Source organism: Pyrgilauda ruficollis, unplaced genomic scaffold (assembly GCF_017590135.1).
Source record: "Pyrgilauda ruficollis isolate IOZ18807 unplaced genomic scaffold, ASM1759013v1 scaffold78, whole genome shotgun sequence".
NCBI classification, from domain to species: Eukaryota; Metazoa; Chordata; class Aves; order Passeriformes; family Passeridae; genus Pyrgilauda; species Pyrgilauda ruficollis.
Window position 1 is genome coordinate 21,725 of NW_024529710.1, and position 18,147 is coordinate 39,871.

The following is an 18,147-nucleotide window of genomic DNA, read 5'->3' on the forward strand; positions in this document are numbered from 1 at the left end:
CAACCTCAGTGCCCAGAAAGATTGTGGAGGAGATCATCTTGAGTTCTGGACATTCTTGATCAGACAGAATGTGCAGGACAATCAGGTGATCAGGCCCAGTCAGGATGGGGTTAGGAAAGTCAGGTCCTCTTTGAGCAACGTGATCTTCTATGACAAAGTGACAGTCCACTCCCACTTAGTGCACGAGGGAAAAGCTTGTGGATGTTGTCTATGTGGACCAGAGCAAAGCCTTTGACTCTGTCTCCCATAGTATTCTCCTAGGGAACCTGGCTGCTCATGGCTTGAATGTGTATGTTGTTTGCTGGATAAAAAATTGTCTGGAAGGCTGAGCCCAAAGAATGGTGGTAAATGGCACCGCATTCAGTTGGCAACAGGTCACTGGCTCTCCTGGGGTCAGTATTGGGGCCTATGTAATGTATTTGTCAATATACCTGGACAAGGGGATCGAGTGTGCCTTTAGTCACTCTGCAGATGACACCACTTTGCACGGGAATGTTCACACACTGAGGGTAGGCTGGCTCTGCAAAAGGATCTGGACATACTGGATTGGTGGGCCAAGGCCAGTGGTAAGAAGTTCAACAAGGTGCCAAGTCCTGCCCTTGGATCACAATAATCCCAGGCAGCACTACAGACTGGGATAAAAGTGGCTGAAAGCTGCATGGTGAAAGAGGGCCCAGGGATGCTGAATATGAACAGAGCCTGAACATGATACAGCAGCATGCCCAGGTGGACATGAAGGCCAATGGGATCCTGGCCTGTATCAGCAATAGTGTGGCCAGCCAGACTACGGATCCTTGTACTTGGCACCGGTGAGGCCACACCTCAAGTTTCGTGTCCAGCTCCGGGCGCTGCAGAAGGATCCGGAGGTGCTGGAGTGTGTCCAGAGAAGGGTCTGGAGCATGAGTCCTATGAGGAGTGGCTGAGGAAGCTGGGGTTGTTTAGCCTGGAGGAAAGGAGGCTCAGGGGTGACCTGATCACTCTCTACAACTCCCTGACAGGAGGCTGCACCCCGGTGGGGGTCGGCCTCTTCTCCCAGGTAGGAAGAGCCGGACTCAGGCTGCGCCCAGGGAGGTTTATATCAGATACTACTACAAAACATTCTTCCACTATAAGACTGGTAAGGCATTAGAACAGGCTGCCCAGGAAAGCGGTTGAGTCACTATCCCTGGAAGCGTAAAAAGAAGTGTAAAAATGGTGCTTGATTCTGCCACAAAATTTTGCCTGCAAATGCATATGTACTACCAGGCCATACGATCAGGTCTTCCTCTCAGTGGGCAGGCTCTCAGAGACTCGGCAAGTCCCGCTGATCCGAGCTTGGTTTCCACAGGCAGCTGCCCCCACCGCGGCGCGCACCTAGCCGTGGAGCGAGCGCTGAGGAAAGACGAGCTCCGATCTCGGCCAACTCCCGCGGAGCGCCACCCGCCGCCATTACCACACCGGAAGAGGCCGCGGCGCGAAGGGGCGGGGCGGGGGCGGGGCCGCCGGCCGAGCAGGTACCCCCCGCGCCGCAGTGCCCGGCCCCGCCCCCTCCAGGCCCCTCCCCTCAGTCCCCTCAGGCCCCGCCCTCCCCGAGCGTTTGCTGTGGGAGGAGGAGGAGGAGGATGAGGGGGCGTCGCGGCGGCGCTTGTGTTGCAGCCGCGCTCGTCTGACCGGGCCCCGCGGTCCTCGCCGCTTCCTCCGTGCCGCCGTCCGTACGCCCCGCACCGCGCCGCCGCTCGGGGCGGGAGAGTCGCGGAGAGTGGATGCCTAGCGGGCACCCACGGGGCAGAGACCCGCGGACGCCATGGGCTGCTGCAGCTCCGCCGCGCAGGTGAGTGGCTCGTGTCCCCCTCCCTTTTCCGACCCCGCCGCCCGCCGCTGCAGGGCCCTGCCACACCTGGCCCCGGCCCCGCTCCTCGCCCCGCGGCTGTGCCTCCCCGGCCCCAGGTCTGCCCATGTCGCTGGCCTGTGGCTGCGCAGCCGCTTGTCCCCTCCACAGCCGCGCTCTCTGGAGGCCGTGCATCCCCTTGTGCCCCTCTCAGCACAGCTTGCCTCATGCTAAGCACCGCTTTCCTGCCTCCCACCACGGAGCCCCGCTTTCCTGTGGCAGTGCAGCCCCCTCGCTACACCTGTAGCGCTGTTCTCCCGTGGCTGCGCACTCTCCTGCGTCCCAGTCTGTAACCACACTCTGTCATGGCTGGGAACCCACGCTATTCCACCAACAGCTCTCCAGTGACTGCGACCACCTTGCTTTCCCCTCCCGTAGCCTTGCTGTTTCGTGGCTGGGTACCACCCCCTTACATCCACTCGCCCTTCATGCACATGAACTGTGCACCTTTTTGCTCCCTCTGTAGCTGTGCTTTTCCCGCTCATGGCTGTGCACCCCCACGTTCACCTCCCCACCGCAGCTTTACCATAGCTCCTTACCATGCTATGCACTTGCACCCTCTGTGTACTCTTCTATGTGCTGCTTCTCCTGTGGATCGTTTTCACCTTGCCTCTTCTTCCCCAGCCCTTCTTTGGCGTTGCAATCTGTGGCGTACCCTGCTCCACTTCCCTGCCGTGGCTGCAGCTGCAGACCTCCCGGTTCTCACCTGCCATCCTCATAGTGCCTTACAACACTGTCCTGTGATCCCCACCCCACCTCCCCCCAGCCATACCTCAGTATATCTCCCTAGATAGCTCTGCATGCCCTGCCCTTCCCTGCAGCATGTTCTTTGAGGTCCCTACTACCCCACCCGACAGAGAGAAGCTATTTCGTGGGAGAAAAGTCTTAAGGCCCAGGGCATCCCTCAAGTCCACTGCCTCTGGAGAGGGAGACAGTCCTAATCCCAGCCTTCTTCCTCATTCTATGACCAAGGGTTCAGGTGCCTCCCTACATCCATTTCCCTGTGTGTGATTGGTCCCGTGCACGTCTCTTGTTTCCGAGGTCGGTTTTTCTTTCTTCCCCCTCCCCCTTCGCTCTCTTTTGCCCGTACTGACTCCTTTTTTTCCCCCAGAGTCGTGCTGCCAGGCAAGGCACAATCGGGAGCTCCACCCAATGCTCCAGTTTGCGGCTTCCCATTTTAACTTTGCCTTTGAACAACACAGCCAAAGCTATGCTGGTTTTTTGCGTGGCTCTTTTCTGAAGGCTGTAGTACAAACGATCACGACTGATGCCTTGGCTGTGCTTTGCTCGCTTGTAAATGTTAGTTTCCTTTGGCTGTATCACTTGCAGTGGCTGAATCCAGCTTCCAGCAGATTGCTTATGTGGGAAAGTCCGTTTCTGCTGTCCCAGATGACTCATCACAGAGATGAGTTTTTGTAGCTCATCCGTTCAGGCAGACTTTTATTTTTATATAAGAGCTCTGTCCTTCCAATGCAGAACACTGCGGAGAGCTGTCCAGTTGCAATAGGAAACCTCCTTTCTGTGTGGCAAATATGCTGCAAAGAGGAAGGCAATCAGCTTTATGGTGCATGAACAAATGGTTTAAATTAAGAGAGATATATGCTAAATGTTAGGGGTAGATTTGGAAATTGTTCAGTCACTGCAGTAGACTGCCAGAGGATATTGTGAAGTCTGTGTTGTTTGAGGTTAGCTAAAAAAAACCCAACATGTTAGATAAACATCTGTCAGGAGTGGCACAAGGAAAGCTGATACAGACTTGGAGCACTGAGAGTGAAGTTGATGTTTTGAAGTAATGTTTTCAAATATTTTCCAACCTTATTTTCTGTTATTCCTATCCAAATTGCTTATTTTGGGTGTTTTCTCAGCCCTTTCTAGCTCTTCTGTATAATTTGAATTGCAGTTCGCAGTTCTTTTCTTAAAGGAAAATGCAGGCTTATTTGTGGGTAATGTTAGAGGAGGAGTCAGTTTGCATATCTAGCCTGTTCATGGGTTTCAGCTGACTGATTTTAGGTTTTAATGAAATTTGTGTTCTGCTACCAGGTTGTGTGATGTTAATAGTATTCTACTAAACTTTTCATTTGCCTTCCTTATTTATGGCAAAATACAATGCAACAATTGAGCTTTGTACTCCATATACATATGACTGAAGTATAAAGAATGGCAGTTTATTTAATTTCCTAGCCGTAAGCAAAGGTATGTCTCCTCAGAAAATCCAAATCAAAAGCTAGTTGCTGAATATTTTATCAGCATATAAATATGATATGGTACATGGATTACAGAAACCTTGCTGCATACCATACAATACTATATTAGGTCCCAATGTCTGTTCTATCATCCCTTTTATAATGAAAAAAAAAGTTATGTTCCTTATCTACCATGGTCTTTGCATTTCCTCCTCTTACATTTTTCCTGGGCAGGGGTCCATTAGACATTCCTTCACATTTCCTCATCTACTTTTTGCTTCTCCCTTTGTAGTTTCATATTGGTCTTCAGCATAATCTCTCCTCTTATTTTGAATGCCCTCATTCCTTATTACTTTGTTTTTCAAGTATATTTCTCATTAAGTTTATTTTTGAGCACTCTAGCCTATTTGATCTTCATCTGCTAATCCCCGTTTCTGTTTCTGACAGAAATTATTACTTCTGTTTTGATTCTGACAACCATCTTATCTGATTACTGTATCTCCTAGTCCCTTTCTAATGACTACCACCTTCTCCTCTCATTTCTGATAACGCATCTACCTGTGACTGATTGTTGAACTGGATAGATTTCTTTGTAGTTTTATTCATAGCTTTTATTTCATACTTATATGAAATTTTCCCCCCTAGATATGTTCCCCAGTTCCTTTGCTTTGCAGGCTGTCTAAAGGCCTCTATCTTAGGCCTTTTTCTATGCCTCTTCCCCAGCAGAATCTAAAGGTTTCCAGAGAAAAACTGATTAGAATTGACATGTTTACCTTTATTCAGTACTATTGATTCCTACTTACAGAGATGTATTCTCATGTTTGTTTTCTGCTTTTTCTGCCTTTTTAACTACCCAAAGCCCCATTTATTCAGTTTTTCTGTTTTCATTTCAAATTTCAGGTTTTTACATCCTGCTGCCATCTTATTCCCTTCCTCATTTTATTCTGAGTTGCTATTCTGCATCCTTAAAAATAACAGCACTCTAATCTGTTTCCCTTCTTTTTCAGATTCTTGAACAGAGAAATGTATGTTTGTTGTCACACATTCTTTCCTCTTCATATTAAATTAATTCCAGTCCAGATTCTGTGTTATGCTGAAATTGTCTTCAGTTAATATCTCTACAGATTTCTTGTGCCCAGGGTGCAAGAATTCCAGGTCTTTCTTACCCTCCTTGGTCTCTGTTGCTTTCAATAGCATACGTAATCCTCTACCACATGATGTCTTATTCTCCCTGGGATGACTGTAGTGCCACAGAATTTTCTGAGTTGGAAGGAACCCACGAGTATCATTGATTCCAACTCTTAAGTGAGTGGTCCATACAGGGATAGTACTGTTGTTTTGCAATTATTCACTGCCTTCTACTCTCTGGTTACTGTTTATTTGCCACTACTTCTGCCTGTGGTTATACTTCCAGTCTTTTCCCCCCTTTGTTAACTTCTTATTTTACCAAATTTATCAGCTTTATCTGTTAAGAGTCATGTTAAATTAAACTTAATGCAACTATACCAGACTTTCTTCCAGATGAGCTAATTCTTTCTGTTGCTCCACTGCTGTTTTGCCTGCTGAGGCAATTAGAAATGGCGTACTTATTTTCCAGTTTCTTTCTTATTTCCATTTTGGTATTCCGTGGTTGCACAAAGTTCTTTCACTTCCCCTGGTGTAGCATCTTCTATGATCTCCACTATTTCTTCATCATCCCAACTAGAATTCTTCTTTACTTCTTGTTCCTTTTTAGTGTTACCTGTTGTTTCTCCTTGGTGTTACCAGGGTGTTGTCATCTTTTTTTTTTTTTAGGGACTTTTGCAATCCTGTACTTATTGAGGATCACTAAGCTGTCATGTTTTTGTGCTTGCTGTCTCTTTACTATCACCATCTTGAACCTTGAGCTTGTACAGAAAAGCTTGTGCAATGTTGGCTACATCTTTGCAGTTATCTTAAAGCAGTCTTGTTTATCTATTGTTAATTATCATGAACAGATATTCCTAAGATTTCTTTGAGTTATTGTTTAGCCAAAGTGTGCTATCCTATATGAGATGAAAACCTGTAAAGGAAGGGACAAATACTGAGGTGGGATTTCTATCTCTTGTCTGGTATTGCTGTTACTTGTCAGTACCTTCATGTTATTTTAAGCCCACTGTCCTCTCTTGGCCATGTCTTTATCATGAGATGGGTGTTTTCACAAGAAGGGTGCTTCTGTCTGGATGCATCCAGTCATGGATCTGCTGTGCAACAAAGCTTAAGCTTCTTCTTGCTTTTGATGGACGTAACTCTAGTTTGAGTTTGTGGGGCTTTTTTTTTTTTTTTTTTTTTTTTTTTTTTTTTTGTATGTTTGTGCTTGTGTTTTGGAAATTATCTTCTCTATCGAAATGTAGGGATCTTTTTAGCAAATAGTGCAGAAGTTCTGAGTTGTTAAAATAATTGCATTTCTTTCAAATCTTTAGTTTTACTGAGGAAGAAAAATGGAGTTGAATGCTGGTATTCTCTTCCCTGGCTTTTCATTCTTCTCCTTTTCCAATGATATTTTCTTCTGTGTCATAGCATCAATCCATTTTAAGACTGGACTTTAAGGAAGTAGCTGTTGGAGTTCATCACTCCTATGTTGCCACAACTGTTAGGCTGTGCTGCAAATCTGTTTGTTTGAACTAATCCATACAAGTTTTTTGTTTGCTTCTTTTTAAGCAAGAAAACTTTTTTTTACAGTATAACTCAAATTGCTCCCCTGATCTGATTTATAGCACAGTTCTGTGAAGTTTGCATTGTTATATCTGAGGGGACAGAAATTTATAGATAGTGAAAGGGAATGAGGTGTGGGGAGAGACAGACCTTAAACTGCCTTCTCACGGAACTGTTGTGACAAAATCTTTTCTCCCTTCATGCTGTTCTACAATGGTAGTAGCTGATAGTAATTATAAGGTGTTTGCTTTGGCAACATGTTATAGGAAACAAGGCAATTTATTGAAGTCTTAGTGTTTGTGTTGCAATTAGACAATACTCTGTGTGTTTAAAAGAAACTTACAGCTTTTTACATTAGTGACTTAATCTGCTGTATGTGAGAGAGAAGCTTGAAATATTGCTGGAAACTGGAGGCTTGACTGGGAAAAACAAAACACATGTTATTCTTGGTGGTTTTAGTGGTGACCTTGGTTTTTGAAAGATGATAAGAATTTCCTGTTATAAGAAAAGATGAAGACAGATCATCCCTTAACTTTCCCTTGAGCATTTACTATCAAAATAACATTTAATAAATCTGGAGTTCCTATTTTTTTGCAAAATTGAGTAGTTCTGATGGAATATCTCTTCAGAACATTATGGGCAATACAGATTACTAATTGTACATCAGCTGTATATCTTAAGTTTTTCAGAGGTTCTCACAGTCAAGTGAGTTTAAGGGGCATGAAAACATGCCTGTTTTGTTCTGGGCATGGGTACACGGAAGAAGACCAGACAAACAGTGGTGTTGATGAAGGGAAACAGATTGAGTTGTGAATTCTCCTTCTAGGAGATAACCTGATTTCCCTCTCAATATATTGACAGTAGATGAGGCTTCTGTTCTAGCCTCTGGTAAGCAGATATGGTAAGAAGGATGAAGCAGGATCCAATAACATGCTAATGATAATGCATCTCATGGAATTGCTTCTGTATTTTTGATCTGTAAGCTCTGTTACTTTCCTGTGAAGCATGAGATGTCCTTTTATAACTGCTGTCACAAGCAACTGCACAACCTGTGCAAATAATTCCTTTTGATCTTAACACAGAAATGTTTCAACTACATATATACTTGTGAGTACTCTATAAAATTCATTGTGTTTTTTATACTGAAGACTAGCTGATCTGAGGTTCAGACTACCTTTCAGTTGTATCACTTTTTAAAATTTGTAGGTAGTGAGTTATTTCCTTCTTCAGGTAATTCAAACATCAATGTTTTAAAAGCTTCAGGAAGTGATAATTTGTACTGGGAACAAGCATGGGACATTGCAAAAATTACAAAATCTATAAAATTTTTGCAATTTTTTTTTTTTTTAAATGAAGTGAGAACAGTTTTGGATAAGACTGGTTATCTTGCATTGTTAATAGTGAATGCTAAATCCAAAACTTGTTATTGTAATCTATTTGGCATCAAGACTGCTGTCAGCCATCAGAATTTTAGGTTAATAATTGTGTGGGTATGTTACGTATCACCCAACTGATGGCTTTATTTGTCATTATGAAGAAATCAAGTTTTTGTTAAGTGGTGAGGTTGTCAACTGTCTTAATGCTGCTTACTCTGAAGGCAAGCTTTGGCAGTAACTGCATGCCTTTTCTGCATTTGGGCTGACTATAATTTTTGTTCCTATAACCTTAGCTCAGAGATTTCTTTTGTGAAAAGTAGAACTTGCAAACCAATTTAACAGAAACTGTCTTTGATACTTTGTATCTTTCCCCCTCTGAAGCAGCCTTTGGAAAATTGTGTAAATTTTATGCTTACCTTCTAAAAAAATGGTTATGCAGTGTTGTCAGGCCACTTCTACCAGCTGACTAAACTGATTACTAATTTTTACCTTTGTTTTATGAAACTTCACTGAAAGCTTCGTTATAATTTTTAGAGAAAGAGTTTGTGTTGGTGAATGTCTAATAAGGTTCTTTTAGGTCATTCTACCACTTTGACGCTTCCCAGACTTACGCAGTAAAGAAATGTCATTGCCTTCATTGGCCTGCTTTTGCTAGGTGCCTTCTTTTTTTTCCCCTGTATTTTTTTGTGTGGTTGGTTTTTTTTTTTTTTGTTGTTTTTTTTTTTTTTTTTTTTTTTTTTTTTTTTTTTTTTTTTTTTTTTTTGTTTGTTTGTTTGTTTGTTTTGGTTGGTTTTTTTTGTTTGTTTGTTTTGTTCTTTTAAATCTTCTAGGTAAGCAATTTTCTAATGTGGAGTAGAAGTGTATAATTGTATGACAACAGCCTCAAGAGCATCTGTATGTGTATTTAATAAGAGAGAAGTGTAAACTTCATTTTGAAGTTCAGCTTTACAGTCCAAAAATTTAGTTTTCTCTTCTGTAATATTTCAACACCCAGTATGCAATGCATTATAAGAATAGAAGATGATTGCTGGTATATTGAAAAGCAGATTCCATACTGCATTTTTACATGCTAGTTTCTAGCAGCTGCTATTTTTGTCACTAGTGTTGCTAGACTATGGTTGAGAGCATGATGAGAAGAGCATGGTGACTTGTACCTGATAGTATATGTTGTGCCTGCCTTAATTAGTGTAGTTAAAGCAGCTGTCTATAGCAGAAATGAGCACTGGCCTGTTTTGGTTTGGTTTTGTTTTAAATTGAAATCACTCTTGCTGCTCTCCAGATGTATTATTTGACTGAGGAAGAGACCTCTGAATGTTGTATGCAGATCTACAGAAACAAAACAGGAAACCCATTTAAGTACTTTGTTCAAGGTCACGGTAACCATGTCCTGCAAATGCTTTGTCTGATGCTTCCCATAGTTTGCAGTGAAAACTGCAAAATTATTGCCTAGTTATAAGGAAGTATGCTTACGCAATAAGCTAAGGGCTTGACATATTATTTCCTTTTCCATTCTCCTCCCACTTTTTCTTACATAAATCAGATAGAGCTTTCTTAGTATTAGTTCCTGTTAATCTAATATACTTTCAGTGTCCTCAAGTGCTGCCCTCTTATTATATAATCCTGAGTGTTTTTCTTTCTTGTTATGCCAGAATTTTGAACATGTAAGTCAGTAGTTTATGTTTAAATAGCTTTGATTTTCACTTGGCAAACACATTTGAATGTAGGATGCATTTTGAAGGAATGTGTATCAAACTGCTATGAATGTCCCTTTAAGTGGCAACACTGTTAGTTCTCACAGCAGTGGTGTACAGGCCATGAGCTCCTAATGAGCTGTTATTTACATGAAGACAGTGCAAAGAAAAGGGGCAGCATTTTCTATGGAATGTCCTCCACAACTCCTGTGGAGACCAGTAACTGGAGAATTCTGCCCTGGGATTCCTGGTGGGTTTTTTGGGTGCATTTCAATGTCCTGCAATAAAGGTAACATTTGAAAGTAAAGTATGTTTTTAGTTGTATGTTTTACTAGTCATAAGTTAGGAAATGTTTTGTAATTTGGGATTTGCAGTCTGTGGAAGTAGTAAAGTTTGAAATTCTGTGAAACAGTTTAATAAGCAAGTAGAAAATTCAAATGTAGTGCAGTAACTTGGTGTGTTCAAAATGTTTTCAGAAGTGAAGAAATGTTTTGATTTTTTGGTTTTGTGATTTTGGGAGGGGTTCTAGGTTTTTTGGGGGGGGTTGTGGTTTGTTTTGGTTTTGTTGCTTTAGGTTTTTATTATTGCTATTGTTTTGGTTTTGTTTGCATGACTGATCTTTTATTAATGATTAAGAACCATGAAAGTACCAAAATTGCATTGAAATGTATATTTTAAGGCCCTGAAAAATATTACTGTGATATTTGTAAAATATCCTTATTTATTGTTTTTCTGAAATAAATACTTAATGTATAATGAAGAAAAGAAAATGAAACACTTTTGATGCTTAAAAACAGGGCTTTTGTCTGCAGATGGCCTGATCTCTAAACTTCAAAACTGCAGCAGGTGTGCTGATCATGTCAGTTTTATTTAATCAGCTGTGTTATGTTTCAAGATAAATATTTAAGTTGTTGATTGAGGTGGAGGTATGTAATCAAGGAGTTTTGAAGCAATGTTTAGTATAAGTTGGCTAAAGATGAATGGAAGATGATCTACAACACAACATATGCTAAATTCAAGAGTGAAGTCCCCATGTATGAGTTTTCAGGGTAAACATCCTTATATTACACCATTAGTAAAACTGTAAGTGATACCTTATGTGATCTCAATTTTGTTTACCTTATGCTAAAAACTTATGAATACTATTGATGCTATTAGCAAAACAGAAGATGTGGATACATTGAATTAATGGTATTCTTAATATCTGAAGAGAGGCAAAGCATAAATTCATTACCTTTCAGTGGATAAAGCAGTATTACACCATCAGAAAACTTCTAGCATTATTTTTGAGTTTCATAACAGACAGGTCCATCTTTTCAGTGGACAGAGCATTGGAGCACAGGTGATTCTCCAATTGTGAAGTTGTTAGGAATATAAGGATGTGGGTGCCTATATGTAAAATACAATAAGACACAATAAAAATACAATAAGATAAAATATGGCTCTAGGTCCAAAGTGTGATTAGTATCTGCTTTGCAGTAAATTGAAAAATCCACTGTTATGTAATGAGATTAAAGGAGAAATTCCACAAAAATGTAATGCTGGACTTCCCTGTGAGTTGCATGTCCTATTATGGAGTCCATTTTGGAATGACCCCAAGGTGTTTTGGCTTCTTTCTAGAGGTGACTGAGACATGCTGCAGTGTTACAGTGACGAGATCTTTTGTCCCTTTAAGGAGACATTGCTTTGGTTTTCTGTCTCTGGCAACTCCAGCTTCTGCCTCCCATGAGAATGCAACCATTAGCAAGCTCTTTGAGGCTGGAGCAATAGTCCTCTTCCCTAGAGGTAGATCCAGGCCAAGTTTACACTAATAATTATTTTAGTGTTTATGGAGGTATTCTAATTGATACAATGTAGTTCATTCTTCCAGGAAGCTGGTATAGTTTAGTGGAGTAAAAGTTTGCACTTGCTGGTGCATGTTCTTATTCTAGTACTAATGGAGGTGTACCAATAATATGCTGTACAATAAACAAGTTTTATTGTGAATCTGAGAGATTGTCTGAACTCATGATAGAGTTCTGTAAGCTACTGTTTAGTGATTTGACTGAACACCTTATAGGTCATGCACAGGAAGTCTGTAGGGAATGGTGAACATTTTAACTAAGTCATTTGTGTACAGTGTTCTTAGACTTCCTGGTGGAGTAAGCTGAGGGTTTTCTATAAACATGTAACATGATTGGTAATGTCATGAACTGAAAATATGCTTCATTCTTAAGACTTTGTGCTGCACACTTAAACAATAGATCCGCCACAGGAAAGTTTTATAGAGAGAACTAGTTTACTTGAGTTTGATTTTTGTTCTCGGAAGCGTACTTTGTGTGGAATTGAGTGTATGCTTGGGGTCAGGACTCGTGGTCTCTTTCTCTTTAGGCTCTAGCATCGAGGTCTGTTTGGAGGTGGAAAAAGTTTCATTAGGATAATATGCAGCTGCTGCTAGCTCTTCTTTTAAACAGCTGCATAGTGTAGAAAAGTCTACCATGTCTTGGACAGAAAAATGCCATATCTGTTAGACTTGGAAACAGTTTGGTAAACTAGTAAATTATGGCTCATCTTATTTGTAGGCAGAATGCTTCACAGTAAAGGTCAACATGTGATTAGTACTGTTCTTTAGCTTGTAAAGATGTAAAATGGGTAAAATACCATCTCCTTACATGGCCATTAGGAAACACTGGTAAATGCTTCAGGAACTCTCTTTTTGTTCTGTGTGGGTATGTTTCAATAGCATTTGAAGGTGCAGGGTTAAACTCAGCTTGCAGAACAGCTTCTGAACTGGATGACTTCTTGGTCATCACCTTTTTAACCTGGCTTGCCTATTTCCCAGGGAGCCATGCCCTTATATGTAATTTGGTTGTATGCACCAGTATTGCAAATGGACCCTCCAATTTTGAAGGGTTGAACTTGCATCATAGCTGTAAAATTTATGTATTCTATACTCACAATGCTAGTGGAATAAACCAAATGCTATTTATGTGATCAGTTTAATCTCTGGTACTTTATCAGAACCAGTCTGCATTCTAGGAAAGGTGGATGTTGCAGGACTTTGGGAGTTTCCACAAAAGATGCCAATCGGGATGAGAATTCTTTTTTACCTCTAAAGACCATTTATTAACACTGTGTGCACACTGTGGCTGTTTGTCTTCTATGAAAATAGTTAGCTACACAATAATTCCTGAATTCTAATTTAAATAAATAAGGAGCAGTTATGTCTATTTACTCTTCTGTATTGAATTACAGTTGTATGTATTCTGAGTCAGGATGTTACATCAAGGTGATGAAACAACAGAGAATTTAAAGGAGATGTAGTTAGATTAATATGGTTCCTGGGATAGGGTTTTGTAACAAATTATCATGTTCATATACAAGTTGGAATAGCCTTATACTCCAGCTGCTAGCTTATACTCACTAGCTAAAGTGGAGCCTAGAGTCTAACCTCTAGGCTCAGACCTGCAACTCCTTTTCATCCAGTGGTCATAACTCATGCCTGTTATTCACTGGGTTGTCCTTGATTCAGCCCTCCTGCTTAGCACCTGAATTTTCTTCTTCTTGAAATGTGTCATCTGACCACCACAAGGCTTTTTCTTTCTGCTTCCTGTACCATCATGATGTTGCAACATCATCAGTTGATAGCAGATTCCATCTTTATCCTTATCTTATTCACATCTTTGCTACTTACCCACAGCTTGATTATCCGTATATGTAGTGCCGCAGATGTTCTCTAATAGGCTTCTCGCTTTAGTCTCATCATTCCCAAATTTTACATTGCATGAGACGTGTTTTGTTCAAAATAAATTCTCTGTGGCTCCCTGCATCTGTATTCTCCCATTAAAATGCTGTGTTTTTTCATCTTTTTATGCTCTTATATGGGTTTCTCTCTGGTTATGGCACATGAGTGCTTGTATGGCAGCATCCAGTACTGCTATTACATTTAACAGGGAAAATGGTTTTGGTTATGCTGGTTCTGGAAATTCCTGTACAGAAGTATATTGCAATATGCAGAGGAAACCTACTCTTTGGTTCTGGAAAGGTATATTTTGTAAGTGGCAGCAAGAAAGAAATCTGGTTTCTATTTTTGTTTTGGAGTTATTGGATGCAATGAATACCAAGAAAATAACCTCTTTTTATTTTGTGTTTGCATGCAAGTACTTGTAGTCTTGAGAATGTGTAGCTCTGAATTCAGCTAGGAAAAACCAGTAGTTAATGTCCTGATATTCTTCTGCAAGACGTCCAGTTTTCTAGGTGTGTAGTACTAAAACACGATTGTAAAATTGCGGCACCTGAGGGTTTTGATGTGGTCTTGAGTTTGCTAAGTCTTGTGCAACATGGACAGATGTAAACTTCTGAACACACTTATTTGCATTCTTGAGTAAGTAACTCATAAAATCAGCACAGAAAAGCTGTTATGAACAGGAAATGTTCCCAACCTGGAAGTTTGTCTCGGAGAGGAAGACTGATTTTGCCAGCCTTCCACTTCTGACTGATAGTGCTCCAGATTCTCTGTGCTTTTATGAGAGTACACACTTTGTTAATGATAAGAATATCCTTAGAGAGCATAGTGTAAATTATGAAAGCTCTGTTTTAAGGGAAAACTTGAAATGAATCAAAGAATTTTCAGGTTTTTTTTTTCTCTTTCTTGCCTAAGCAAACATTGCAGGCTCCTAATCTATGTGGAAGAAAAGCTAAAATGAGTAGAGGTGCTGATTTAGGACTTCAGGCAAAGCATGTCTACTAAAATGTTATGGCGTTTCAGTCACAATGGATACAAAGCATAGTTTACAGATTGCAGAACAAACAATATTTGTTAGGTCTTACATTGACCATAGATTAACAATTTATGTCACCAAACCATGAAAATCAGTCTGAGTAAATGCCTAAGGGTGTAGAGTAGACAGGGAGCAATCACTGGGGAGACACAGACACCGACATCAAAGACAAGGATAAAGGATTCATTGGGAATCCAGAATACAAGGAAGCAACTGGGAGGAAAATAGTAGACAGATAATGGTAGCTAGCTTGGGTTTTAGTGAGATCTGAGGACAAGAAAGATTCGATAAGCTACAGAAAAGAGGTGTTGTTTTAAACATATATAATTTCATACCTTGTTACCACTCCCACTCTAGGCAGTTAAATTTTAAGTTAGTAAGTATCTAGTACCTGTTGAGTTTCCTGCTAGGATACTTTTTGCTTAAAATAGCTTTTTTTTTTTTTTTTTTTTTTTTTTTTTTTTTTTTTTTTTTCAGCAGAGTAAGAACCACAGGCAGAGAATTAATTTATCTCTGTAACTTTCTGACTATGTTCTATGTTATGGCATTTCAAGTTTCTTTTTGACATATAAATTGCAGTCCACTTAGTAAGTAAAATGGATTACTTATGGTAACTGTGACTAGTCAGACAACTGAAATCCTTGCCAGAGCTATTCTAGAGGCTTTTAAAAATCCTATTAAAAGATTTTGTATGCAGATGGTAGAGAGAAGATAAAAAAAAAAAAAAAAACCCAAACCCAAACAACAAAACAACCAAAGCACACTCTGCAGTGCATTTTGCTGCTCCCTCTTTTGCCAAGGGCAGTTTGCTCTTAAGACAGCAGCTGTAGCTGAAATTTATCCCTGCTGTTTGTACTGTAATAACAGTAAATTTCTAAAGAATCTAGAGTTCTTGGAGTGAAATTAGGAATAGGAAGCACGAAGCCTTACATATTTTATGCAATTATGATCATGCTAATTATAACAACATAAATGTCACTGTTTATAAGACTGTAATCTTATTGTAAATGTTAAGTTAAAAGAGTGTGTTAGTTATAAGTAAGAACCGCCAGGATAAGAAGATTCAGTTTCATTGAATCTGGGCTGTAGAGTGCATAATGTTACCTTTTAGCACCTCTCACTACTGGTTATTGTGTAAAATCTAAAGAAGTTTTACTGTTCAGAACCTACAGTGAATTTGCAGTTTGAATTAAAACAGTATTTATCACATCTGTAAAACTATTTATCATATCTGTGAGTGGAAATAAAAGGTTGCAAAATTAGCTTGGAATTCCTTAATGTAAAGTTGGAATACTTAGAAAACTGCATTTTTTGAAGTGTGATGTGTGCAGGATTTTATTTGTTTACCCAATTTTTAGCTTTCTAATGGTAGTATATGAAAAGGTTACTTTGTGCTTATGAATTTTAAAAAAGCCAGAGTCATGAATAGCAAAAAATCACCTTGCTAATATCATGTAAGTTACATGCTATTACTTTTTTAAAAATTAAAAATACGCAAAATACATACTGGAGATAAAAGTTGTTGACAATTCATCCAGCCATTCTGTTTTAATTCAGTACTGACAATTGCAACCTTGTCAGCAAAATCCTGAAGATTATTCAGTGCTGTGGTCCATGGTGGTGGTGGATGCAACCTTCCCAGAGAGTATCTTGTGCCAGCGGGTAGGAGCCACAGGAGCACCAGCACACACAGACATACAGGTGAAGCAACTCAACAGTGGAGACATGGGAGGGTCCAGGCATGGAGTTCGAACGTGCTTTATTTCAGGTCACGCTGAAGGCGTCCAGGGGCCAAAGACAGGGAGCCAAGGAGGGTCTAGGATATAAACACAGGGAAAGAGGGGGCAGAGGAGAGCATCAGGGATCCAACGAACTGGGGGCTCAGGAGTGGTACACAGGGAAGGGTCCAATAGGGAATGCCAGGGTGGATAGGTGGAGGCGTAAACCAATGGGAAGTCAGGGAAAGGAGAACTAACTAGAACGTGAACACATAAGGGTAAAAGGGGTAGGGAAAGCCAATAGGCCAATGGGGAGGACAGAACTGGGACAAATTAGTGTAGTGCTGCAGAGCACCCTGGGGAAACTTCTTTCATCACCCTGAGCTGTGAGAAATACCCAGAGCCTAAGGTGCATCTCTCCAGGGAATTGCTGTTGCGTTCTCCCCAGCAGGCTCACAGACCTCCACATTTCAGAGTCTTAAGAGAAAAAAGTAAATTCATAATTTGAATAGTTTATGCCCTTTGCTCTGTCTCTGCAGAGGGCAGTTGTGTATGTAGTCTTTTTTATCAATCTCATTTTCTTCCTTAAGGATTAAAACAGTGTCTGTAGTTTTCAGGTCTCAGTCAATATATCTAAAAATGCAGTGTTTGGGAGCCTGTTGAAAAAGCTTGTATGTGTAACTGTGTATTTTTAAAAGTAGCTGTAATCAGTATTTTTGTTATAACAAATTCTGATTTGCTGGTTAGTTTTGTATTACAGCTAGTGCTTATTCCTTTCCTGAAACCTTCTTGCCTAAATGACTGTTTATAAGACTGTAATTATCTAAGCAATGTATACATACTTGAGAATTTTTACCTCATGAGCAGCAAACTATCTGAATTGCTTACAACTATCTCCATCATTGAGTATTCCAACCTTCAATTATGCAACTTTCCTTTCTGGCACTATAGCAATACAGATGAAGGATTTCTTCACTGAAGTGTAAAGCTCAGCTACCTTATGGCAGGTAGCAAACTGTTCCTTAAATAGCAATTTATTGCCTCTTTTCTACATGCATGGTTCTTGCTCAGCCTGCCAATAGTATTTGAAAACTTAGGGGTTTTTGAAAAGTTTAATCCTTCCTGCAAATCAGATTACTGAAAGGTAGCTGTGGAAGACTACAATAGAAGATATTGTCAGTTTCATGCCATTGATTTCTATTTTCTGTTAATAAAAAGACAAGAAAATATGTTTTGTGGATAAATATTTCTAAATTTCTGGATAAATTAGCTATTTTCTGGGTAAATAACTATTTGGTGATCTAACTCCTGTGGAGGCACTTCTTTTGGAACCTTACATGAGCCTTACTCTTTAAGTCTTTCAACTAAGCTTCTTCAACTATCTTGGCATTTAAAGATGACTCCTGCTGTACCTATAAAATAATTTTCTGCCTTTTTCTATTATGAGCAGACAATTAAAGTGTTGTTAACCTCATCTCTCTTCTCACACAAGAGTTCTAAGCGAGAGTGGAAACCTTTGGAAGACCACAGCTGCACAGATGTACCATGGCTGCTCTTATTCATCCTCTTCTGCATAGGAATGGTGAGTAAAACTCAGAGGAGTTTTGTAAATGTTGTATAGTTAAGGAGTTTGCATTCATAAAAAAGGAATTTTAAATTCTGTCAGTAACTTAGTCACTGGCAAAGATTAGGATATATTTGCCTGAGAACCATTAGCTGTAGAACAGAAATGAGTAGTATGTACATATCAAAGGCCTTTGATAGGGATCCATAATTTATTGTTGGTGCCAATACTTGCTCCAGCTTCTCTTCCCCTGAAACTGCAGTCTCAGTGGTAAGTGATTTTTCAGCAAGGTGAATTATCATTTGACTCATGTTG

At 40.2% G+C, this 18,147-nt stretch overlaps 1 protein-coding gene across 2 annotated transcripts in view; it reads left to right on the top strand.

Annotated features, from left to right (window-relative positions):
- Positions 1 to 1,596: 1,596 nt before the first annotated feature.
- The window catches only part of SLC44A1 (solute carrier family 44 member 1), a 68,402-nt gene continuing 51,851 nt past the window's right edge, over positions 1,597 to 18,147 (top strand). For both annotated transcript variants that reach the window (XM_041486753.1, XM_041486751.1), the window contains exons 1-2: positions 1,597 to 1,810; positions 17,761 to 17,850. In XM_041486753.1, the coding sequence (XP_041342687.1) occupies positions 1,784 to 1,810; positions 17,761 to 17,850 (117 nt within the window). In that variant the 5' untranslated portion in view covers positions 1,597 to 1,783. The remainder of the gene's footprint in view (positions 1,811 to 17,760; positions 17,851 to 18,147) is intronic.